The 26,684-nt window shown below is 38.4% G+C and overlaps 2 protein-coding genes across 2 annotated transcripts in view; one reads left to right on the top strand and one right to left on the bottom strand.

The window, feature by feature from the left end:
- Positions 1 to 86: 86 nt before the first annotated feature.
- On the bottom strand, positions 87 to 21,396 carry ARMC10 (armadillo repeat containing 10). Its single transcript, XM_016145938.2, has 6 exons — positions 21,140 to 21,396; positions 14,587 to 14,735; positions 11,764 to 11,898; positions 5,792 to 5,968; positions 2,372 to 2,443; positions 87 to 1,186 (listed from the first exon to the last, which is right to left on the bottom strand). Exons 1-6 carry the CDS (start codon positions 21,276 to 21,278, stop codon positions 935 to 937), a joined length of 924 nt encoding a protein of 307 aa, XP_016001424.1. The 5' UTR covers positions 21,279 to 21,396; the 3' UTR covers positions 87 to 934.
- A 349-nt stretch (positions 21,397 to 21,745) lies between these two features.
- The window catches only part of FBXL13 (F-box and leucine rich repeat protein 13), a 241,176-nt gene continuing 236,237 nt past the window's right edge, over positions 21,746 to 26,684 (top strand). Inside the window, exon 1 of the mRNA XM_016145844.2 lies at positions 21,746 to 21,915. Within this exon, the coding sequence (XP_016001330.1) occupies positions 21,841 to 21,915 (75 nt within the window). The 5' untranslated portion in view covers positions 21,746 to 21,840. The remainder of the gene's footprint in view (positions 21,916 to 26,684) is intronic.

A 26,684-nucleotide genomic window follows, 5' to 3' on the forward strand; every position in this document is an offset into this window, starting at 1 on the left:
ACAGCTGAGACATTTTCATATATTGTAATTTTAGACAAGTAAAATATGGATGAAAATAAAGTAGTGTCAGTTAAGGGGAGAAAATATAACTTTTTTCCTTTTTATTTAAAAAATTGTTATAAAATTTATGCCATAGTAAAAAATTAAAATAGTAGAAGGTGTACATAGAAAAGTCATTTCCTTACTCCCCAGTCCCGCTCCCAGGAGTCTATATCATTCTAGAAGTGTTCTAACCATACATAAGCACAAATATTTTTCATTAAAAAAATACATTCATATTTCATGGGTGTCTTTCCACATTAGTATATTCAGACCTGCTTTGTTAAGACTACATAATTGATTTAACCAATTACGTACAGATGGGACATTTTGATTAATCTCAGTATTTTACACACGTCTTTACATACTGGAACAATGAATGGAACTGGGTGAGTACTAGGGAACATTTCTCCTACAAGTTTACAATTTTCATTGACTAGAATAGATTCTAATGATTAGAACAGACTTTGGAAAGCAGTATGGCTAGGCTGGCAGGTGGACTCAAGAGCTTAGGATCTCATTGTTACTAAAAGAACAAGGCTATTCCTATAGCAGTTCTGAAACATATACTAATGCTCTCAAATCATAGCAAACAGAAGGGTAGCTTACACATAATAAGGTCACTGTCACTTCATGTAAGGGAAATAAAGTATCTCAGCAAATAGCAACAAAGAAATAAATGTTTCAGAACAAGCTGTTATATTCATTTGGTATCAATAAAATGGTACAAAATAAACCAGACGACCATGGCAAGTTATACCTGTATAAGAGAAGAAACATGGTATTTTACTGTTTAAATGCAGCAGCTGAAGGAATTCCTTTTAAGGAAGATGAAAAATGTTTCTGCGCATTACTTTCAGACTGCATTACCCTTTGGAAAAATATGACCAACCAGTTAGAATTTGGGTATCATTGTTACCTTTTCCTTCACGTCTGCATCATGGTGATTAACTAAAGCTCTCATTTTCTGGGCACATTCTTCTCCATATAACAGGAAAAACAGTGAACCTTTAGTGAAAGTAGGCTGAACAGCTAAATGGCCTTCCTTTTTGAAGCAATTATTTATATTCTGAAATAGTGTAAGAACTCGAAGGAGAATTTCCTTTGCCACGTGGCCATCATAAAGAGAAAGGAATGATGAATTCACCTGAAATAGGAAACAATGAGTATTATTTTAATATATAAAAGTATTTTTCATTATTTTTTCCCATTTTAAAACCACTGAGTACATTTTTAAAATCTTGTCATAGAAAACTATCCTTAATTGTATAACATAAATGTAAAATCTTATACACCTCCCACATGGTATACCAATGGAAAAGAGGTTTTATGCTTTAGCTGAAAAATACTACTTCCTTGGAATCCTAGAATGGAATAATTTGGAAAAACACCCATTTCCTTTTTAACATCCATCATACAGTCTTCATTAATTCACCATTTACTGTTCACCTATACTGAAGGGCACAGGGATGAGCAGAGGAATATAACAGGATCCCTTTTTCCACAGGAGTTGAGGTCCATTCTATCTCTGCATTACTTTTGCTTCCTTCAGAACACTTATCACAGCTTTTAATTATCTTGGTTACATATTTTTATTTCTTCTCCCTGCACTGTAAGCACCATGAGGATAAGCACCATGTTATGCTGTGCTCACTGGTATACCTGGGCACCCCGTCCAGCATCTGGCACATACCAGAGACTCAATAAATACTAGCCAGTCGGTGAATACTAAGATACATGTGAACACAAACAGAAGTAAAAATGTAATTTTCCTCTTCATTGAGTAGAGACAGAAACATAATTTTTCTAGGGAGAACTTTTCAAAAATAATTTTTAAAAGTAGAATATGCTCATTACAAAAAAAATTAGGAAATTCATATAGGCAAAAGAACTCCCACCCCCCCAAAAAAAATCCCCACCACACAATATTGCTCCTTAAAACTGAATGCTTGTGTTCTCCCCGACCCCCAACATGATGGTATTTGGAGGCAGGACCTTTGGGAGGTAATTAGGTTTAGATGAAGTCATGAGGGTGGAGTCTAGTCCCCTTATAAGAAGAGGGAGAGACCTGAACTTTGCTGACATGTGAGGATATAGCGAGAAGGCAGCAGTCAGCAAACCTTGATGTGGGCCCTCACAGGAACCCAATTTGCTAGCACATTGATTTTGGACTTCCCAGCTTCCAGAACTGTGAAAAATTTCTGTTAAGCCAAAAAAAAAAAAAGGCTCCTCAGAGATAATCCCTGTTAACATTTTAAAAGGATATATCTATGCAGATTTGTCTAAATCTCTATATTTGTATATTTACAAAACAAATACGTAAGCTATTTACTTGGGCACCAAGTAGTCCTTCTGTCATGGCTGGATTTTCAGACAAATTCAAAAGCAGTTTCAAAACTTGAACCTGAAATAAGAATAATACTGATTTATTTCAGAGTAGCAAGCATGAATTTTCTCTCCCTGTCCTCTCCCCATGTCCACATTTTAAAGTCCTGCTCATGCTTCAAGGTCTGGTTCAAATTATCTCTATTCTATAGAGCCTTCTCAATTCATCTTATGTAAAAGCTACATTTCCCCCCTCCGCCCCGCCCACAGTTGTAACACTTGGCACCACTCTCAGAGCACTTATCATACAACAGTTTTATTTAAACCTTATTTTTTCAATTACATTGTTAGGGAGCTGGGGAGAATATTGTGAATGTCTTCACTATCCACCCCTCCCCCCACATGCATACCTAACACATGGTAAGCCTAACATGTATTCATTCCATAAATGATCTTTATTATGATTACTGTTAGATGAAATATCTTTAGAACAAAAAAGTTCTCAAAGTTCAGTTTATTTCAAGTATGAAAATTTTGGAACAGTTGACTACTAAGACTAAAATCACACTCTTTTTAAGTTATAATGAATCTTGGAACTTACCTTTTTTAAATCTGAAAAATGTTTTACAATCATTTAAATAGGTAGTGCTATGAATAAGCAGCAAACAAATGTTAAATTAGAGCCAAGTAGCTAAAATATTAGCATTATTATCAATTGTAAATGAAAAATTACTAATAAAAACATTCAAGTAGAATTCCTACTTTAAAAACAAAGGTCATGTAGAACTATACTGTCTATAAGATACTTGAAAGTGAGGAGCAGGGAGGGGGTTCTGAAGTCAGAAAAAGGTGATAAATGAGTTCCCTACTAGATCTGGGAAGGAACCCGGATGCTTATTTTATAAAACTTTCTTGGTTTACGAAGGCATTATGTGTTTACTATAGAACATTTAAAAACGTGATAGAAAAGCACAAAGAAAAGGGAAATTCACCCATATTTCCATGACCAGAAATGATCATTATTAAGTTTCTGTATTTTTCTTCTTTACATACCTATCCTATATATTCACATATTCCTTTTATTATGTTGTGCATACTAATTTATTCATTAAGGAGGAAGTATATGGCTTTGCTTAATTTTATTTTTATCAACTATTTGAAAACTAAATGAATAAATGGTCATGATAAATTTTAAACAGTGCAGAAGGGAACAAAGTAAAAACAAAAGTCACCACCCTATCTGCCTGCCCCACTCCCCCAGTGGAAACTATGGAAAGTTTCTTGTGTGCGTGGAGATCATGTTTTTCTAACAGGCACCCTCCATAAATTACAGCCTCTGACGGTAAAGTGTAAAGATGATTTCTGACCTTTCTTTAGCGCACTTCCTGGAGTCACTGTCAGATTGGGTCTGGCCTGACTGGCTGCCAGCAACATGGAGAATAAGCATCAGGAATAAACATTTGTCTCCAACATCAATGAAGTTTTAATTAAGAAAACAGGGATGAGTTTTGAAAGAGGATGATTCTGAACCTATTAAATAAGCCTGATGAAGTCAATAAAATCTAAAAGGCCCCCTAAGTGGTAAACAGGGTAGGTTTACAACCAGGAAATAGGGTCAGCGATAGCTATTTAGTATCCCGAACTAAAATTCCATGTTGCTCTCCTCTGTAGAAGGGAAGTAAACATGCGAAAGTATGTAATAAGTTAGAGCACAACTAAATAGCTATATGTATTTGGTTTGAAACCATATCAAGTCGTCTTTTTCTTATGTGTGCCACCTTTGGCGACTCCAGGATATTTATTTCAAGCCATTAGTTTTCTCTGCTCACTGCAGATGTAGCAAACATTAGGTTTATCTACATTAATCTTCAACTAATATTTAGTTATTAACCAAAAGGTTATTATAGTACAGTGAAATCGCTTATTAAAAATAAGGTTTTTGAAGTCATTTTGGTGGTTATTTACTAAGAAAATATCTAAAATGTTACATTTTCTCACTTACAAATGGATTACTATCCAAAAGTTCATTTGCAAGTTGGAACTTTAAACCCATTTTTTTATGGAGAAACAATGTTATAATTGGTAAGCTTCCCAGTCAGACCAAAAAAGCAAATTTTTTAGCCCAGAAATACCGTACTAGGCAATGTAATGGAAAAACAAAACAAAAATAGAACATACTATTGTGGTGTGAGTCACCTTTTAAAAAGTCATAAAATATATTAAAACATAGACCATGTCTGGGACAGATCTACACAGCCCCCAGGACAGATTCGCCTGGCTTTGAACACAGTGTTCCTGAGGTTTTGGGTAAGGCAGCTACAGAGACAGGCAGAGGATAGATTTTAACTACAGCTGTAAAGCCGTGCAGAAGAGGGAAGGGAGTTTCCATGGAGCCTCAAAGGTTGGAATTTACCTTGTTCCACTGGAGAGATTGTGACGGGTGCGTGCCTTTTGGAAATGGTTGATGGATGGAACAATAATGTTAAAATATACAGTTGCCAAAATAACAAATATTGTAATAAGAATATTACATTTATTTTTGAATGCCTTTGGGTACATCTTGGACCAGATCCAAATAAATTTGGTTACTGCAAACATGGAAAGCCCATATAAAAACATCTCAGAACAAATTTTAAAAGGACTATAATAAGACTCTCCTGTAATCACAATCTGATAACCTCAGAAACAACTTCAGTGACACTGAATATTTGGAGTCTGGTTTCACATTTGATATAAAATTCTTGTGCATTTCTCTCTCACTGTGCCAGAGAACAGACCAATATAGTAAAACATTTGACGGATCAATGCAACTAATCAGAAGCTTTGATTAGACTACCTTCCGTTTTTATGCTATTTCTTGAAAAATGGCATTTGATAAGAATGCATACTAATATAAGGGATTACTCAAGTAACTTTCATAGGTTGTCACCTGAGATCCTACTTAATTCAGCTCAATTTGTTGCCTATGTCTACTTAATAAATAGGTCAAAGAGAAGCACTGAGACATCCAATACTAAAACCTAAAAGTAGTTTTAGAAAGATTTTTCAACCAATAATGTCTGAATCAAAAGTGTTTTTAACCCTAAGGTAGGCAACAATTCAATTAACCAGCACTATCAACTTAATCACAATGTTCCTATATATGATGGGTGGTGGCTAGCTACTTCACTTAAGTAAAAGGTAAAGTGACTTGCAGAAAACCAAATGAACACGAATCTATTGATAAGTGAAATAGATTATTTTCACAAGTTAATTTTGAAATTCAGTATAATGGAATAAAAATAATTTCTTTCTTAGACCCATGTAATGGTTTTTAATAAACTTTCGTTTTTTGACTTAAGATAGGTGACCTGTAAATTCAATTCCAATCTTATAAGCTTGATGCTATAGCTCTTTGTACTTCAAATAATAACCGTTTCCTTTGTACCTTGGTGCTCCCATTTCCTGTAAGCAACACTTGGAACAGGTCTGTAATGTAACTGTTCAGCATATGTTGGTGGTCATTGGTAACTGTCATGTTTGTTAACAGTCTCAGCCCGGCCAGCTGCATGGGGGAGTTCAGGGGGCCAGAGAAGACATCCTCACAGACTTGATTGATGTATATCTGGAGGTGGGGGGAAAAAAAGTTAGCATCTTAGTATCTCCAAAATTTTTCTATTGAACAGTAACTTTTCTACAAAGTGGAGTAGGGCGACTGTTCAGGATAAGACTGGCTCCTCAGAAAAGATGACATTTCTATCCAGCCCTCAGTTTGGTGACTTTTTTAAAAAGCCAGGTGCTGTGCTGAGCATTTCAAAAATATACCTCACTTAATTTGTAAGATAGCTCTAATGAGGTGGGTGTTATTATGGCCATCTTACAGCAAATGGCTTTAAAGTCTTTAGGGAACTGAAGATCCCCCGCCCAGTGCAGGAGAAATGTCCAATTCCAGAGGCCATGTTCTCAATACCAAGTGGCCTCTCACTTGTTAGGGGCCTACCAACTCAGTCTACCTTTCTGTCATCTGGTTTGGGCACACCAGAATTAAGGAGGAGTTTGTGCAAGGCCACTTTGTATCATGGTAAGTACCTTAACAGTAAAGTCTAGGAACTATATCAAGTTAGAAGAACAGGGTGCAGGGCGGGAGCAAAATGAAACAGAAGTCTCGTTAGAGTCCTATCAAAAGCAAGCACAGATAAAATGATATTTGGTCCACGGTTCTTACTGACATAGGTGTATGTACATGAACTACTTCATAATATTGTTAACCATCACTGGCACAAAGTAATGCAATTCTGGCAGTACTCTTATTTCACACATGACAAAACTAAACCAGTATCACGGAGAATTTTCTGAAACTCTTATTTTCTGTGTCTGGCCATGATCCTTCTACCATGAAAAAATTATGTCTTGCAGATAACTGGTATTCACCTAACTAAATCTGAACTCCACCAAATGTCCTAACTAGTAAGAAAAATTTCCTAATATAAAATGCTAAGAAATTATAAATTGTCCCATTAGCCAGTATTAACTTTGTTTTTCACCTTACATACTTAATAATTTTTATTTGGAAAAAAATGTTGAGTGATGCAGGACGGGGCAGGGCATGCTCAGCAGGGGTGTGCGGGATTCAGGTGGAATATTCTTCAGTTTCTGATGTGTAGATGACAACTGGCTTCTGGATGTGTGGCTATTTGTCATCCTTTAAATTTCTGGCACATAGTAAATATTTAATTTACTTTGTAGAACTAAAACCACTATGACAATCAGCAATGAACCTGCTTATATCTGACCGCATATTCGGGGAGCAGTTTCTTTAGCAGGCTGAATTCTTCACCTATGTCTAACTTCCATTTTGAAGAGGGGTAATTAGTCCTTTATGTACGGTTGCCAAAATAACAAAAGCAAAAGTAAAAAATACTGTGATAAACATACTAAAAAATTCTTCCTTATTTATCTGAAATTCACATTTAATTGGGCATCCTGTACTTCTCTGGCAGCCCTCCCACCCACCTCCCTCACTCTCCACCAGTTCCTCTTCACTCTGCTCCCTAATCCTATTCCTTCTTTTTACAGTGGGTAACATACAGTGAATTCCAAACAAAAGCGTCTCAATAAATTATTTTGCCATGGTCAGAAATCTGATATCATTACTATATCATCTGTGAAAGTGTCCTTGCTGCTCCAGTTTGCAGGGTGAGAAAAAAGTCATGTTTTTTTGTTTGTTTCTGATCTTTGAAATATGGAATATCTTTATAGTCAGCATTATAACTGACTTGTCTTTCAGAGCTATTGAAGCTATGGCATTATCAGCCGTAATGACTTAGGGGCTCCCACTTGGTGGCTTTCACCAGGTAGAGCAAGAACAATTTCAGGGACCAGACTGTTTACCAACTAGGTCGTAACGCACAAGCAGAACAGATGGGGTCCAGCTCTGGATTGCATTGGGGCCTTGTATTTTCTTTCACTACACTCCCTCCTTCGTGATCTAACAGTTACTGGGTGGCCGTGTGTCACTTATATTGCAACCAGCAAAGAAGAGGTGCTACAGTTACTGTGGTTGAGTAACAATTCACTGCAAAACCTAGTAGCTTAAAATAAAACAAGTTTTGCTCAGGAATCTGCAGTTTGGGTAGGCCCTGCTCAGCAGTGTGTGCTGCTGGAGGACCCATTTCCCAGGGGCTAATGCATACTGAGGGGCTGGCTGTCAGCTGGGAGTGCAGCCTGAGCTGTCTTTCATATCTCAACCTCCCTTCTGGGACCCTGCATGGGAATGTGGGGGTTGGTAGAGCCCCAAGAGAGGCAGGTTCTTTGCCAGCTTACTGCAGAACATAATGTCAGCATTATTCCAGAGATCATTGGGACCCTACTGGGTGTCAAGAGAGAGGAAATGCAGACCTTACTTTGTGGTGAGGACAACCCTTGGAATGGGAGATACTGTTACAGGAATTTCTGTAAGAAAAACCTGCCACAGAAAGTGTGTTCGATCCACATTTGGCGAATGAACGTGTCCTGTCTTGTAGCATGAAAAGCTGAGTTCTGGGCTTACTTTATCTCCATTGGTGCTTCTCTTACTTTAAAACCATGGCCTGGGTTCCTTGACCTCATCTCATGCAGTGCCTTCGTCCTTCACTCACCTCAGCTAACCAGGACCCTATTCGTCCTTCACTCACCTCAGCTAACCAGGACCCTAGCAACATCTGAACCTGCAACCTGTGTTGGCCAACCCTGCTCAGCACCTCTCCAGATGGTCTGGAACCCCGCTAACGTGGAGTCTGATCTTCATGCACTGCCCCCCTGCACAACTCCATTTCCCTCTCCACACACCTCCGCGGGGGGCCTTCCCTGGCTATCTAGTCCAAATGAGTCACCGCTCCCCTCAATAACTGGCTTGCAGCCATATTGTACTTGCCATAGCACATTTATCACTACCTAAAATTATAATTTTTATGTTTTTCTTTACTCGTCATTGTTGACAGCCCTTCTCCTTCCTGTCCCCACATTAAGTTATATGAAGCAAGAACTTTGTCTGGTGGACCAGGGTTTGGTTAACATTTTCTGTAAAAGACCAGATATTTTGGTTTTGCGGGCTCTATGTTGTCTCTGCTGCAACCTCTCAACTCTTCTTCTGTATCCAAAGCAACCGCAGACGACACATAGCAAATGTCTGTATTCCGGAAGGCACCAACACCTCAAACCAGTCATCCAGCTTCTGGGCCCCCCGAGGTCACACAGCCAAGATGCAGTCACCACACAGCATGATTGCTGCTGTTTCACCATGACTTTGAGGGTCAGCCCTGAGATGATCAGCGAATGGTTCTCCCTTGCAGGCCTGGGCCCTTCACTCTTGGGTCAAAGCCAGCTTCATCTCCTCAGACCCTCTTCTCCATCAGCAAACCTCTTCAGAGCTGAAGCAGATTCCCATCTTTTCCCAGATCTTGCTCAGTGCTTGGATATTTCCCAGAAGATTTTTAATATGCTGCCTCCTCAGGTGTCAAATTACCCCATCCACCATTACTGGAGGCAGAAACCCTCTAATCCTGTCCCTGCATTCCAGATTTCCTCAAACATCCTGTAGATTATACACTTGTGTCCATTCTGTTACTTGGCTGGTTCTTTAAATTTTATGGTTTATTTCTTTAAAAAATTATATTTTAAGTTCCCTACAACCCTTTCTTGTACTGGTGTTCCTACTGGCTGTCTGTTCTTGTGTTATGGATACAATATCGTCCTGAATGTTTCAGAAGGTTCCATTAGTTTAACATTTTTTACGGTCCTTCCCCATTTCTGAATTAGCACTATTACATCTGGGGCTGGTTAGTTTCTTTATTTCTGCCTGTGGTCCTTCTGTCCTTACATGTCTGAGGAGTCTCTGAGATCCCTGGAGGTCTATCCAAGTTTCAAAATGGAGAGCAAGGTTTATGAGTCTTTGGAGCTGATGCAGGATTCCTCTGCAGTTGTGTGGCTCCGTTGAATCTGCTATCTTCATTTTTCCTTATTCCCGACTCAATGGGTAGTATTATCTTCAGTTTTGAGGATCACTCTCTGTTAGTCCTGCAGACAGACTAAAGCTGAACCATCTTTGGAGAATTCTTGATCTTTCAAAGGTGGATGACATCATTAGGCCTAGGGATGATTTCCTGGACCAGAGTAGGTGCCTTAGTTTTACTTTTGCTTTTTTTTCCCTCCCCATAAAATAGGTAAAGAGTAGGTATGATATTCTCATGTTTGGGAAGATATCCAGAGTCTTCAGCATTCCCCCTGAAATCACAGAGAATGTAGCTGACCACTGAAGAGTAGCTGAAAGCACCTGCATGACCTGACATCACCTCTTTCCAAGGAGTGTGCTCAGGGGGCTCTCCCCAACCCTGACCTCCACTGACACTGTCGACCACCATGCAGGGTCACGGTCCCAGGGTGAGGGGAATGGGAATCATGGTCTTGGAGAGCAGAGGGCGTGGTCCCAACAACGGGCACCTCATTCTCAGGTGCAGCAGTGGGAACCAGCCAGTACTAACTCTTAAATATCCAAATTTTTCCATATTACTTTAATAAAATAATGGCAGTAAAACAAAGAGAGATTAAATTTTTAATCTGGTTTCAAGATCTAAATGATATTTACAAGTGAGCTGGTTCTCTTTGATCACAATTTCATGACACACCCATCCTTTAAAAAATAGCATTTCTTTAGCTCTTTATAAATCATATTTTTTCATAAGATGCTGATGTCTTTCAAAGCATTTCCTAAAATGTCGTCCTGATTATTTCTGAATCTTTTCACTATTTCAATGCAAGCAACAAGATTACTATATGGGCCAGCTGAGTTATTCCTGGAGCTGGGCAGAGGACCTGAACAGATGTTTTCCCAAAGAAGACATACAGATGGTTAACAGTTTCATGAAAAGATGCCCGGCATCACTGATCATTAGGAAAGTGCAAATCAAAACCACAATGAGATGTCACCTCACACCTGTAAGAATGGCTGTGATCAAAAAGACAAGAGATAACAGGTATTGGTGAGGATGTGGAGAAAAAGGAAACTTCATGCACTGTTCGTGGGACTGTAAAGTGGTATAATGACTATGGTAAATAATATGGAGGTTCCTCAAAAAATTGACAATAGAACTACCGTATGATCCAGCAATCTCTCTTTTAGAAATGTATCTGAAGGAAATAAAATCACTATCTCGATGAGATATCACATTTCCATGTTCACTGGAGCACTATTCACAAGAGCTAAGACATAGAATCAACCTAAATACCCATCGATGGCTGAATGGATAAAGCAGATGTGATATACACAATGGAATATTATTCAGCCATTGAAAAAAAAAAAAAAAGGAAATCTTGCTGTTTGTAACACCATAGATGGACCTTGGAGACATTATGTAAAGTGAAATAAGTCAGACAGAGAAAGACAAATAATGAATGAGCTCATATATATATATATGTAATCTGAAAAAGCCTAATAGAAACAAGGGTAGCATGGTGGTTGCAGGGAACTATGGGGTGGGGGAAATGGAGAGATGTTGGTCAAAGGTACAAACTTCTGGTTATAAGACAAATAAGTTCTGAGGATCTAATGTACAGCAGGGTGACTATAGTTAATAATGCTGTATTATAAACTCAAAAGTTATAGAAGAGTAGATCTTAAATGTTCTCACTACAGAGGGAGAAAAAAGAGCAATTATGTTAAATGATGGAGGTGTTAGCTAACGCTATGCTGGTAATCATTTTGCAATATATACGTGTATCTAATCACCTTAAACTCACACAATGTTATATGTCAATTATATTTCAAGAAAGCTTGGAAAAAAGTAAAAATAATTCTTGGCCATAAAGTATAAATTATATTATTTACCTTTTTATTTTCTTTCATTTATAGATAACCTCACACATTTGTGATTTCAGATAATTTACCTTTATCTTGATTTGATTTTCAACATTCACACTCAGGTTATTCAGTGCATTTAAAGCTTTCTCTTTAATACTGTGGTTGGGATCGTTGATTTTGCTTCCAACAATTGGAATACCACCCAATTCACGAATAATGACCTAAGAGGGGAAAAAAAGCAGGATTATAACTTCAATATGCACCCCTATTTATTGAACTCTTTGCATATATACACAAACACAAATATTGATGACTATTTATAAATACCTTTCTGATATACAATCTATAATTCTTAATTTTTTTAAAAAAAATTACCATCTCTATTATAAAGAAAATCAACTGAAAATAAAATTAAGATATGTAATTATTTAAACTATAGCATGGTGATATACAATGAAGATTTGCAGAGCTGTAATCTCAAAGAAACTTACAAAATTTTTTTACTTTGGGATTAGTTATATGACTTATCTATGACATGTAAATTTGGAAAAGTACTATGATTTAGAATACTAAAGCAGTGTTTTGATAAATGTGTTCTTTGGAACACTAGTCCTCGAAGATTTTAAAAGATGTTCCATTTTTAAAAAGGGAAGTTTCAAGGTTAATTGTGAGAAACTTTAGGTTAACAAGAGTAAACATGTTTCTTTACTGTGATGCATCAATGCTCATGTGCACCAGGAAATCTCTAAGAGAGGAGTACAGAATATGTACAGTAGACTCTTGAACAATACAGGTTTGAGCTGCATGGCTCTACTTACTCGTGGATTTTTTTTCAATAAGCACTGTAAATGTATTTTCTCTTCCTTATAATTTTCTTAATAACATTTTCTGTTCTCTAACTTACTTTAATTGTAAGAATGCAGTTTAGTGTGTTACATGTATTATAAACTATATTCTAATACATGTAACACACTAAATACGTGTTAATTGAGTGTTAATCGACTACTTGCGTATGTTATTGGTAACAGTAGGCTGTTAGCAGTTGTTTTTGAAACTCAAAAGTTATATGTGGATTTTCAACTGTGTGGGGGTTGGGAGTACAACTATTTCTATAAAATATACACAAAAAGAGGATCATTTTTCAGTGTCGGGAATGAGAGCAACACCTATTAACATCTTTCAGAACTGGAGTTCCATGCAGTTTGAAAAACTGTCAAAATTTTCAAAGGAAAAATAACCTGGGAGTTTCTCACGATCAATTGCAACATTGTGTTACAATGTACCTTTGGCCCCAAGATTAGAAAGACATATGGATTGCTTTGATTCTTACAAGAAAATTACTACTGTCAGACCAAGACATGACACTTTCAGAAAAGGAGAAAAAGTGTTTTGCCATCATCCACTGTTAACCCGGCAGCCCCATTCAGCACTCTATTGTGAAGGGCAGGCGTAACACTGAGAGAAGAAAACCTTTTCCTTGGTGATTCCAGGTTCTGGTTTTTCCTAAGAACTTGTTAGTAGAAAACATCTTTTGTTTTTGTTTTTTAAACTGTACTGCTAAAGCAGGTAAAGGTACTATAATTGATGAAGAGGGGCACTAACTCCCATTACCCAAGAAAGTACTTATTCACCAGTGGCTACTTACTGATGCACTATGAGTGCAGTTTGTTTCAGAGGGATATAAAACTATGGCAACAGAAATATCCTACGTGGGCATGCTAATAAATTAGTCATCATCTGTTGTTTTTATTTGTCTGGCACCCCAGTTTCCACTGGGATAGACAAGGCACTTCCTCTATCTCATATAGTCCCTGGTGGGACTGCTGGTCAACTGTGTTCACATCCATCAATGATATTTGGCTGATGATGGATGCTCATGTGAGCCAAGCCTTGCTAATCATGGTCTATAGTGCCTTGATCCAGCAAAGGGTTGGCTCCTGATTTTGGCACAGCAACTCCACCTTCTGGATCCTGAGCTACAGGAATGAAGGCTTGAGAGGCCAGTAGCTCTCTTTCCATCCCTGTGAAGAAAAAGCTCTTTGTGGCTAGAGAGGCAAAGACCAATATACAAAAAGAAGCTAGGGTAAGCAAAGCCAAAAGATGAAGAAAGAGTTCTGATAACACTTTCGGTAAGCTTAAAAATTGTATTCATTGTGCCTGTACCAATGCTATTCTTGGATGTACAAGTTAACTAGGCTCAATATATTCTCTTTTTGGTTTAAAATAATTTAAGCTAGATTCTGTCACTTGCAACTGAAAGCATGTGAGCAATACACAAATAGTCTTTATATTTCATTATAAATCTCCAGAGCTTTACAGTAAACCTTGCCATACCATAGAAAACTGAACTGAAAGTATAAATTCAAAGTAATTTTGCATTCATGACAATAATAAAGGGCATTAACTAAAAATATCTGCAACAATTACTCTTATGGAGGCAGAGGCTGGAAGAAAGTATTCAAATTAAGCTCTTTAGTCTCGGCGTTAAGTCTCTACTTGTAGAAGCCATTTATATTGATTAGTGGTTGGTAAGTGATCCAGGGACCACTCGCCTCAGAACCATCCTCATAAGAGCTATATACAGTATAAAGCATGTACTTAAATGTTAGATGCTTTTACTGTCCTACCGCTGAATATTAAATAATTAAAAAGGCCATGAAATGCTAAGTGTTAATTAGATACTTATTAAAAATGATACCTACGACCAACTTAATAGGTATCTAGAAACCTATTAATAATCACATTACTATTAGACTGTGCTTTTCAGAAGTAAACAAACCTGTAAGTATAAGTAGTCACATTGTATAGAAGAGGAAACCGAGACTCTGGGAGGTTAACTATTCAGGGTCACAATTACTGCTGGTGTGTAAGAATGGGTGGAGCTAGTTTGCTGAGATTATGGTACTTACCTGGTTAGCTGAAAAGGCTGCATTGTTACCCAGAGTGACCAAAGCTCTTTCAATAATTACAGGATCCTCAGTTGACTCAAGCAGGTAAAGAAGTTTCTGAAGTTGTTCAGCATTTAGGATATCATCACATGAACCATTGGTTAAATCTTCTGTATAAGAAAAAAATTAAAGTTCACCTAAAATCAATATGAGATTTAAAACATTTTAAAAACAGTACTAAATGCATACTCTGATGTCAGGCACAGTGTTAAGCACTATATGTGTTTCATCTCATTTAATACTCAAGTAACTGTAAGAACAAGATACTATTATGATTCTCAGTTTACATCTGGGAAACTGAGACTTACAGACATTAAGAAATTAGTCACTAGGTATTTCCTCTTAGTAAGACACTGCATGCAAATATACCCCTAATGCTAAATGCATTGTTTCTTTTAAAAATCAGGTACACCCATCCAATGAAACACCTGCCTATAGTAATAAGATTTACATTAGGCAGAACTTTTCTGATCACGATTTTAAGAGCATCTCAGGCAGGAGAAAAGTTATGGCAGTAACCCAATCGTGTTTTCTGGTGTGGCATTTTTGTTTGGTTTATAAGAACAAAGTATTGATGAATGCTAGAAAAAAAGTCTTGCTGGGGGCGATGACAAAAGAAATCATTTTGAGTAAAAGCTAGAATAGTCAAATGCTGGATCTGCTCAGTGACTTTTAGAATTTAACTCTAACCTTTTTTTTTTTTTTTAAACCTTTTTACAGAAATCGCCACAGGAAAAACAGAAACCATTTTTATAACACAATTGTGTTATAAACATAGAACATGATTCTTTAAAAGTGAAACTATGATGGTAGGTCAGACAGTGTATGTGCTCACTGTTGGGAGTAGTGGGTGGGGGAGAGAAGGTTATATAACAATAGGTACTGTATGATGTCACATCTGTACTTTTTACTTTAAAACTACACCAATTTATTTTCTAAGTCAAAATTTGGTAGGGAAAAGTGTCAAACCATAGAATTTTTTTCACTTGAAAGGAGGGGGTGCAATGTGGTAGTTCAAAGTAAGCCAAAGTTAAGGCACCATCTAGTTCTAACTCCAGCTAAGCTACTGAACTTCTCTAAGCCTCATTTTCTTCATCTATTAAGTGGAAGTTAATAGTGCTTACAATACTGCGAAGGTCTGGGATAGTTTTGTTGTTATTTTTATTAAGACGACACGAAACTGGTTAATAACAAAATTGGCTCTGGAATCCAGATGTTTTCACTTCCCCTATACCACTATTCCACTTAGTATATTAAAATGATGAGTCTCATTTAAATTTTGTACATAAATGCTAATTTCTGTGCTTGCATTTGTAATAAAAACGACATATTACTTTTTCAGTAAAGAAATAAACCTGAAACTCTCAACACTTTAGAGGATGGTGATCACCAAATGCTCAGCTTATCCACTGGTGAATTTTTGAACTGCTATTACATGGTGAGGCAAACATGTGTGTCCTAGTTCTCCACTTAGCTTTGTACCAATAGGACTGTAAAAGAATTTTAGGTTCAGTGGTCCACCATCTCCTCAAGTAAACTGAGGAGAAATTATAATTCTCACAGGAAATGAAAAGTGACAACCAAATAATAACATTATAGCAAGATAAAGTTCAAGATAATTGCCATGATACAGACTCATTCCAACCAAGAGCATAATATGCTTACCTGTTTATGTAGTCTTATGTCCTTTATTAAAATTATCCATATAGGCTTCTTGCTAGATGTATTCTTAGTTTTTAAAGTTTTTATGAAAGCAATCATGAATGAGATCTTTTCAATTAAATTTTTGAAGTGGTTACTACTTATATACAAAAAGCTATTGATTTGGATATATTTATCTTGCACTCAAATTACTTTATTAAACTCTGATTGCTTCTAAAAGCTAATCAGTTGATTCTCTTGGATTTTTTCCAAATAAATCATTATGTCGCCTACTAATTATAATTTTGTCTCCTTTCTAATATTCACACGTTTCTTGTCTTCTCAAGCTAGCTATGACTCCAGGATAATAATGAATAGTAGTTTTGGCAACAGGAACAATTCTTCTCTTGTTCTTGAATTTAGTAAAGATGCTACTAGTGTTCCACCATTAAATATGTCTGCTTTTTGGTTTTTGATGGATATTCTCCATCAATTTAAGAACATTTCCTTCTATTTATTCCTAACTTGCTGAAAGTTTTTATCAGAAACAATATTTGAATGCTATTGTATTATGAGGTCACCATGTGTTTTTGCTTTTAATCTATTAATGCAATAAATCACACTAATGTATTTCCCAATATATTACTGGTATATTATATGTTATATATAATTAATATATATTATTAAGATATATTTATAACATTATATATCATTAGTATACTATATATTATATAATTACTTTAATTCCCTGATGAAGTTAATTTGCTAACATTTTATAGAAGATTTTTATACCTTCATTTATAATTAAGACAGATTTATAGTCTTTTCATGCTATCCTTGTCAGGTTTTGCTGTTAGATTGTTGAATTAATTGTGACTATTTCCATCTTTTCCAATGCTCTTGAATAGTCTCAACAGTATAGTAATTACAAATTTCTTAAACTTTTAGGCAAAAGAAAGATCATCTGGTTCTCGTTCAAGATTGTGATGTAGGAAGGTACTGAACTCACTTCTTCCCATATATACCCCAAATCTACAGCTAAATGGGGGAACAAATCACTCAGAAAGAAATCTGGAAACTGAGTGACTCCCCCTACATGTTGGACAAATGAGAAAAAAAAAAAAAAACATCAAAATAGGTAGAAGAGGCTGAGACACAATTTCGCCATAAACTCACACCTGCTGCAGTGAAACACAACTGGGAGGGAATTCACAGTCCCAGCTTCTTCCAGAGGAGTTAAGGGCCTCACATCCTGTGCCCCAGTTTCAAGACTACCTCCTCCGAAATGGGCCCTCAAAATATCTAGCTTTGAAAGCCAATGGGGCTTCCCTCCACAAGGCTCACAAAGTGAGAGCAAATGTAAGTGGCTTGAGCAGATTCACTATAGCTTCCATCCCAGGGTGCAGCAGAGGCAGTAGACTGAAACCAGTTTTTTCCTGAAAGGTATATTTGCTTATCTAAATAGTTCTGGCCTGAGGAGCAGGCTTCAATTTAACATACAAAGGAAGCCCAAATTAGTAGAAGGAAGGAAATAAAACTAGAGCAGAAATAAATGAAATAGAGACTAAGAGGGGGAAAATTCTTTCAAACTCATTTTACAAGGCCAGCATTACCCTATACCAAAACCAGACAAGGATGCCACAAGAGAAGAAAATTATAAGCCAACATCCTTGAACAAACACGCAAAAATCTCAACAAAATAATAGGCAAACCAAATTCAACAATACATTAAAAGGTTCATACAACACAAGCGACTTAAATTTATTCCATGAATGCAAGGGTGGTTCAACATTTGCAAATCAGTCAACATGATACACGACTTTAACAAAATAAAAGATAAAAATCATATGATCATCTCAATAGACGCAAAGGGCACTGGACAAAATTCATCTAGTTTTGATAAATCTCTTCAATACAGCAATATAAAGGGAATGTACCTCAAAATAATAGATTATATGACAAGCCTACAGCTAACAAACATCATACTGAATGGTGGAAAGATGAAAGATTTTCCTCTAAGATAAACAAGACAGGGATTCCCACTCCGGCTACTTTTATTCAACGGAGTATTATTCAACAGAGGTACTAGGCAGAACGATTAGGAAAGAAAAATAAAAGGCATCCAAATTGGAAAAGAAAAAGTAAAATTGTCAATATTTGCAAGTGACATGATATCTATAGAAAACCCTAAAGTCTCCAGACAAAAACTCACACATATATGGTCAATTTATTTGTGACAAAAGAGCCAAAAATATACAATGGGGAAAGGACAGTCTCTTCAATAAATCGTGTCAGGAAAATTGGACAGCCACATGCAAAAGAATGAAACTGGATACTACCTTATACCATGCAAAAAAATAAACTCATAATGGATTAAAACCTTGGATGTCAAGACCTGAAACATTACTCCTAACAGAAACATAGATGGTAAGCTCCTTGACATAGGTCTTGGCATGATATTTTGGATTTGACAACAAAAGCAAAAATCAACAAGTAGGACTACATCAACCTGAAAAACTTCTGCACAAAAAAAGAAACCATCAACAAAATGAAAAGGTAACTTACAGAATGAGAGAAAATATTGGCAAATTATGTATCTGATAAGGGGTGAATATTCAAAATAAAGAATTCATGCAACTCAGCAAAAACAATCAATATCCAAAATAAAGAACTCATGCAATTTGACAGCAAAAAAAAATCTGAGTAAAAATGGACAGAGGATCCGAATCTTTTTCCAAAGACATGAACATGGCCAACAGGTACAGAAAGAGTGCTCAACATCACTAAGCATCAGGGAAATGAAAACTGAAACCGCAATGAACTATCACATCACACTTGTTAGAATGCCTACCATCAATAAGACAAGAGATAACTGTTGGTGAGGATGTAGAAAAACCAGAACCCTGTGCACTGTTGGTGAAATGTAAATTGGTGCCACCACTATGGAAAACGGTATAAAGATGTCTCGAAAAATTAAAAATATAACTACCATATAATCCAGCAATTTTACTCGGGTGTTACCTGAAGAAAACAAAATCACTATCTCAAAAAGATATGCGCACTCCTATGTCCATTATTTACAATAGCCAAGATGCAGAAACAACCTAAGTGTCCACTGACAGATAAAGAAAAGTTAAATACGTATATAATGAAATATTCAGCCATAAAAAAGGAAATCCTGCTACATGTGACAACATGGATGGAACTTGAAGGCATTATGCTAATAAGCTAGAGACGGAAGACAAATACCATGTGATCTCACTTATTTGTAGAATCTAAAAACAAAAAACCAAACTCTGTATATTCTGACAAATATTTATCAATATTCTTCAAAAATAAAGGTGTAGCTTTAGGAAGAAGGGGCTGTGAGCAACCTAATTTGTAAGCTGCCTGCCCTAAGGTAATGGTGACTTGAAGAAGTGTTAAAATCAAGTTTAAAATATTTTGTCTTCATCAATGTAATTGAGAAGGTATGAGTCCAGGCCAACTTACCATTTACTTATACAGAAACATCTCTGATACAAAGACAACAAATTAGGATTTGTAAGTAAGAATAAGTGCATATCTTTTTTAAAAAATGGATTTTTCCCTTATGCCAAAAGGAAGAGATTCCCCACCCCTTTTCTTAGAGCATTTCTTTGAGCAAACTTGTAATTTCTTTGTCTGTCTCTGATATACATCTTTTTAAAAGCTAGGTAAGCCTCTTGCCAGTTTACAACCCAAGAAAGTCTAAGGGACTTTGGGATTATCTGTTTGAAACATCAAGGAAGACAGAACTGATCTCCTTCTCTATGAGTTTAGGTTTGGCACATGGCTCCATGATGTAACCACCTGTTTATCATAAGATACTGAGAAATCTTATTTTCCCTCTGGATAAAGGCAATTAGTTAACACAAATAGCCACCCCAACTACCAGTGAATTTTAGGATGAACTGAGTAGCAAACAGGGTCTTAAGGACAAGTTGTTTATCTTGAAAATGCGTAGGTAATACGAAATAGGTTACATTTGTTTGGGTAAAGAGGTGAGAATTCTATCTTTGCAATCCCATTAGCAGATTGCCTGTGATGGGTGTAGCAATCTGGTTTAATGCTTATTCCATAATAAAACTATTTAGTTCTTTTCTACATTTGTAGAGAGGAGTTTCTTGGTTGGCAGATTTTGTTTTTAATTACTGCCCTAACAGCTTCTATGACCTGAACTATGCCTCCAAAACATTCAGCAATTTGTTAGAACCCTCCTGAATGCACCAATCAAATTCTGGTCAGAAACCTAATACTTGTACGTGTCCCCCAGGAGAGTGGCAATTGTTCCATTTTGAAATAGCAATATTTATTTTCATCTATCTCCAGAATCTCTCTGCAACTCTGCATACATATGGACCACGGTGACTTCGAGGTACCTCCCCTTTCAGCGTATGGGCTGAATCCAGGCAGAACTGTACCCCTCTGGCGTCCTCTCTGCCAGTGTAACTGCACGCAGAATTTCATCTACTGCTCGAGGCCCCGCCGGCACCCCGTCCAGAGCTGGGGAATCCCTTCGGTAATAAAAAGGCCGGGAGCAAGCTTTAACAAAAGAGGCAATAAACTTGCTTTTGAGAAACCTAATCCTCAGCTGTGACGCCGGATTCAGACAGGAGAGGTGGGCAACTTTTCATTCTAGGATTTTGAACAAAGAAGTGGAGGCACGGAGGCAGCTCAGAACCCTACACACACCCAATCGTGCGGACAATCCGCCCACTATACCTGGGCCTCCCTTGTGCCTGGGCTCCTTGCACTTGGAGCACAGGATAGCCGCGAGCGCCGGCGGCATCTTCAACCCCTACCCCTAGGGGGCCCTTGTCCCCCGACCCTGCCGGGCACCCTGTGACCTCACCTGCGGACCTCGAGGGGCGCAGCCGGAGCCCGCGGCCGCCTCGCCGCTGGCCCCGCGTCAGCCTGTAAATGCAGTAGCAGGCACCGGCCCCGAGGAGCAGGCCCGCCGCCACCCAGCCTGCGTCCCGGGCGCCGCCCATGCCGCCGCCGAAGCCAGGGCACAGCGCGGGACCTGGAGCGGGAAGCTTTGCGGGGCGGGCGCAGGGATCTGCAAAACCAGCGGGAACAGCCGCCCCAGGAGCGGGAGCCTGACGCCGGAGGAGAGAGGAAATGGGAGTCCGAGCTCCGCCTCCCGGAAGCGGTGCTTCTAGAGCAGCAGAACCGCTGCTCCGTCCCCAACGCTGCCGCGGCTCCGCCGAGGTGGGGTGTGGGGCGGCTCGAGGGGAGCCGGACTCCGTGTACAGCCGCACACACTGGGCGCCCCGAGGGAACACACAGGGACTGCCGCCACCCGGAGGCGGGCTTCCCAGCACTTCCTCCCAGGCCCATTCCGCCCAGGCCCGGGTCCACCTCCCTCCCCGCGCCCCCTCCCCTCCCCCCCCGCCCCCGCTCGGGGTCGCCGGGATACGGCACGCCCCGCCCCTTCCCTCCCCGCCCCGCAGTTGCCCAGGCAACCAAGGACGCGCCCGCCCCTTGCTCCCGCGGGGCTCCTGCCCAGCCAGCGGTGGAGAGCAAGAGGGGAGCGCAGTGGGGCGTCTTGCCATGGCCTCGCTACGCAATGCCAGCCCCAAGCTGAGAAGCTACTTCAAGGAGAACTACATTCCTCAGGTCTGCGAGGTACTGGAGCCACTTGGCCGCGGAGTTAGAAGACGGAGGAATCGGAAGGGATTTCCCAGAGGAGGGGGTAGGACTTGGCGGGGAGGAGTAGAGGAAGGAAAAGAGGAATGGGAGAGGGTGGTGTCAGCTTTGGAGCAGTGGGCGGTCAGCGCTGAAGGTACAGAGAGGACAGAGGGATGATGGTGGCTGAAAGAGGGGAGTGGGTGACATCTCCCAGGGAGAAAGAGCACGGCCCCTGCACAGAAATACCAAACGCCAGCTTTTAAGGTTTGGACAGGAAAAGTGAGAAAGAAGTGCCCCAGAGACAGAGGAGGGAAAGCAGGAGAGAGTGGCTTTCAGAGGAGAGTGGGCATTAGTGTCACTTAAGATAAAGACCTGAAAGGATAACAGATTTAGCCCAAGGTAAGCCTGGGGTATCAATGGAGCAATGAAGGCAGAAGTTAGATTAAGGTTAGCTGAAGAGGTAGGGGAAGCTGAGACCTTTAGAACAGCTGTCTGCAACCTTTTTGGCACCAGCAAAGGTGCTCCTGTGAGTCTAATGCCTGATGATCTGAGGTGGTGATGGTAGTGCTGGGGGGAGCAGCTGCCAATACAGATGAAGCTTCACTTGCTTGGCCACCGCTCACCTCCTGCTGTGCGGCTGGGTTCCTAACAGGCCACCTACCAGTACTGGTCCTTGACCCGCAGGTTGGAGACCCCTGCTTTAGAGAGAGGGTGGCCAGACATTTGTGAAGGGAAGGACCCCACAACCAGTATTGCCTTAAAGAGGAGGAAGGACTGCTCTCCCACCCCACCATTATGACAGGAAGGAAGGAAAACAGGATGTGGTAGGCAGGTTTTGTAGGTTGTTGGGTAGGAAGCCAAGAAAGTTCTCCTCTGGTGACTTTTATTTTATCTATTAATATTTGATGAGATATTGGCCAAGACTGTGTAGATTTGAGTGGGGATGGAGGGTGTGTGTGTGGGGGGGGGTTTGAGCAGAGATAAGTTATGTGGAGAATGAAGGAGAGAGAAGTCTAGGGAAGGAAAGAGGAGAGTCTGGCAGTTTTGAGATCCCAGATGGGGCAGAAACTCTCCTGTGCAATTGGGAGGGCAATTTGGTACAGGCCCCCTCCTTTTTGGATGGTAATTTAGTAGTATTTATTAAAATGATAAATATATCTACTCTTTGACCAAGCATTTTCACTTCTAGGGATCCACTCTGGAGATATACTTACATATGTACTCAGAAGAATGAACAAGAATATTCATTATAACAATTACATAGTGATAATAGTGAATAACCTAAATGTGAATTAGAGAATGCGATATTATGTAGAATTAAGTATATCATACTTTTTGAGGAGAAAATCTCTTCAAGATATATGAAATTTAAAAAAAGAAAGAAAAAGAAAAAGAAAAAATTCAAGGTGCCCAACAAAATGGCTGCTAGAATCTAGCCATCTAGCTGATTTCACATACGTATGTACATGCATGTATATATGTGTGTTTATATGCATATGTATGTACATCTATCTACCTATATTTAAGAAAATAATACATGCATATAGCATATGCCGAACTATTAACAGAAAATGTTTTGAGGGATGCTTTCAAAGGAGAACTCTGATTTTTTTACTCTATATACATTTGTATTGTTTAATTTTTTATAATAAGTTGCATTTATGTATACCTCTATACAATTATATTTGAAAATGTGTAGAGAGAATGATACTCATCTTCTCAACTGTGTAATTTTCTCAAGTCGCACTCTATAGTAAACTACATGTAGGTACAGAAATAAGAGTTGACTTCATCCAGGATAGAAGTTTGCCAGGCATATAGAATGGAAGAGCAATGGTGAGGGAGCTACACTTTTGAGAGTGCCTGAAGTGTCGGGCTAGGGATTCTAAGGACTGGATGGGAAATGAGAACAAGACATGATGCTGATATATGGGTAGAAAATGGAGGATCCTAAGGGATGAAGAGAGCTAGAGGGAGTAATTGAGTGATAGAGCTGGAAAAGTAGGATGTAGAGGTCAGAAATTGGAATGTTTTTAAGTTAAGATTCAGGATAGAGCCATTCGAAGTAATTACTCAGTCCATGTTGCCCATGGGACAGGTAGCAGAAGTGGGCTTGAGATGAGGGTTAGGAAACATCGGGTAAGTGATAGTCTCTCCTCACATTGCTCTCTATTTGCTGTAACACTGCAAAGCTGCTAGAGGCATTCCTGGTTCTTCAGAATGTGAGCACTTCCTCACGAGCTTACTGTATTGCTCTGTCACCAGAGAAAAGAGGCCTTCAGAAGTGTTCCCCATTGCCTAAGATAACAGTCTCTTCAAGAGTCATTCACCCACTTCTACCACATTACCAGTCAGTGTAAGACATGAGTCTTCTGGGGCCCCAAACACCCACCTTAACCTGGTTACCTGCTTCCTCTAAGAGACTATCAGAGTAAATCCCACTGTACCTCATATCGCTGTACATCTGTTCATCAGACCCAATTTGCCAGGCCTCAGACCCTTCTAATATCTATCTTCCACAACCATTGGAATACATAATCTTTCATCACAGATTTCCCTGTATATTTAACCTCTTCTGAACTTTACTTACCTGTCACAAGTAAAACCTGGTTGTCTACTTAGAATATCATTTCCCTGCAAACCATTTAGAGGCTGATTTAGAAAAGATCCCATTTGATTCACTGGGTTTATTGAATCTGTTGATTGATATTTTTCATCAATTTTAATAAATTCTTGGCCATTTTCAAGTGTTGCTTCTACCCATTCTCTCTTCTTCTGGAACTCTAATCATAAATGTGTTAGATTAGTTTTTCTTTGTCCTACATGTACCTTTTGCTCTGTTCTGTTTTTCCTCATTTTTTAAAAAAATTTTATTTTATATTAGGTTTAGGTATACAGTACATTGGTTAGACATTTATATAGTTTATGATGGGATCTCCCCGATTACTATAACACTCATCCAGCTCTACATATAGTCATTACTATACTATATTTCTTATGCTGTACTCAATGTCCACATGACTATTTTGTAACAACTAATTTGTTCTTCTTCATCCTTTCACCTTTTTCATCCAGCCTCCCAATACCCCTCCCCTCTGGTAGTCACCAGTTTGTCTTGTGTATCTGAGAGTCTTTTCATTTAGTTTGCTCATTTTGTTCCTTAGATTCAGTATATAAGTAAAATCATATGGTATTTATCATTTTCTGTCTGACATATTTTACCCTTTAGGTTTATTTATGTTGTTGCAAATGGTAAAATTTCATTTATTTATGGCTGAATGATATTCCATTGCATATATGTACCATAACTTCTTTATCTAATCATGTACTGTTGGGCACTTAGGTTGCTTCCATATCTTGGCTATTGTGAATAGTGCTGCTGTGAACATAGAGGTGCATAGATCTTTACAAATTAGTATTTTGGTCTCTTTGGATAAATACCCAGAAGTGCAATTGTGGGGTTAAATGGTAGTTCTATTTTTGATTTTTTGAGACACCTTCAAATGGTTGAAACTCTTCTTTGTAACTGCTCCTCCTGCCCAGCCTCCTTGTCTATTCCTTCTCTCTCTTACTCTTTACCTACAGATATTGGTCTTCCTTCAAGACCCACCTCAAGTCCCCTCACAGTGATTGATGTGTGTGTGTCTGTGTGTGTTTGTATATATGTATATTTTTATTAAGTTTATTGGAGTAACATCGGTTAATACAATTATATAATTTTCAGGTATACGTTATAATTTGCCATCTGTATATTCTATTGTGTGTTTACCACCCAAAGTCCAGTTTCCTTCAGCTACCATATATTTGATCCCCTTTATCCACTTCACCCTACCCCTACCCCCTTATATTTTACCCCCTTTAACCATCTACCTATTCGCTCCTCTCCTACTCCCTAGTCTCTGGTAACCACTAGTCTATAGTCCATGTCCATGAATCTCTTATTGTTTGTCCTGTTCATGTTGCTTTTGGGTTTATATCCTACATATAAGTGATCTTGTGTGATTTTCAACTTTTTCTATCTGGCCTATTTTGCTTAGCATCATTATCTCGAGGTCCATCCATGTTGTCGCAAATGGCGGTATTTCATCTCTTCTCATGGCTTAGTAATATTCCATTGTATATATGTACCACAGCTTATTAGCCAATCATCTATCACCAGACCCTTTTTTGCTTCCACATCCTGGCCACCGTGAATAATGCTACTTTGAACATTGGTGTGCTTCCCTATTCTTTTTTTATCCCCACTCACCCGTGCTTATTTGGATATTTTTTTTATTGTCTTCGAGTTTACTGATTCTGTTTTATACTATGTCCAGTCTACTGTTAAATGCATTGAATGAGTTTTTGATTTCAGACAATGTATTTTTCAGTTTTAGAATGTCCATTTGATTCTTTTTTATATATTCCAATTAAAATTCTGCATCTTTTAATTTAATCTATCATTTTCTGATTTCTTTAGCATGTTAATTTTGTTTTTTTAAAATCATTGTCTATTAACATGAATAACTTTGAATTAAAGTCTAATAAAGAATATAATGAGTTTTATTTAAATTACTTGTGTGATTTCTGTCTCCTGGCTGGGCCCTAACTGATATGGAAAGCTTAACTGGAAAGGGACACAAAAAAACTTTCTGGGGAATTGAAAAATGAGTGGGATGTGGATATCAAAATTATACAGCTAAAATTTGTGAATTTTAATTCACGTAAACTTTACCACAAAAAAAACTATAACCAAGAATATGTGGGAAAATGGATAGATGTATAGA

This window comes from Rousettus aegyptiacus, unplaced genomic scaffold, assembly GCF_014176215.1.
Source record: "Rousettus aegyptiacus isolate mRouAeg1 unplaced genomic scaffold, mRouAeg1.p scaffold_m13_p_13, whole genome shotgun sequence".
NCBI lineage: Eukaryota > Metazoa > Chordata > Mammalia > Chiroptera > Pteropodidae > Rousettus > Rousettus aegyptiacus.

Bases quoted from the DNA above. Each gene is read 5' to 3' on its own strand.
- ARMC10 (XM_016145938.2), bottom strand. From the start codon at position 21,278: ATGGGCGGCGCCCGGGACGCAGGCTGGGTGGCGGCGGGCCTGCTCCTC. The intron at 5,969-11,763 runs GTAAATTATCTG...CCCCACCTCCAG, and splicing joins AAAATCAAATCAAGATAAAG to ATATACATCAATCAAGTCTG. The intron at 2,444-5,791 runs GTACAAAGGAAA...TTCTTATTTCAG, and splicing joins CAGGAAATGGGAGCACCAAG to GTTCAAGTTTTGAAACTGCT.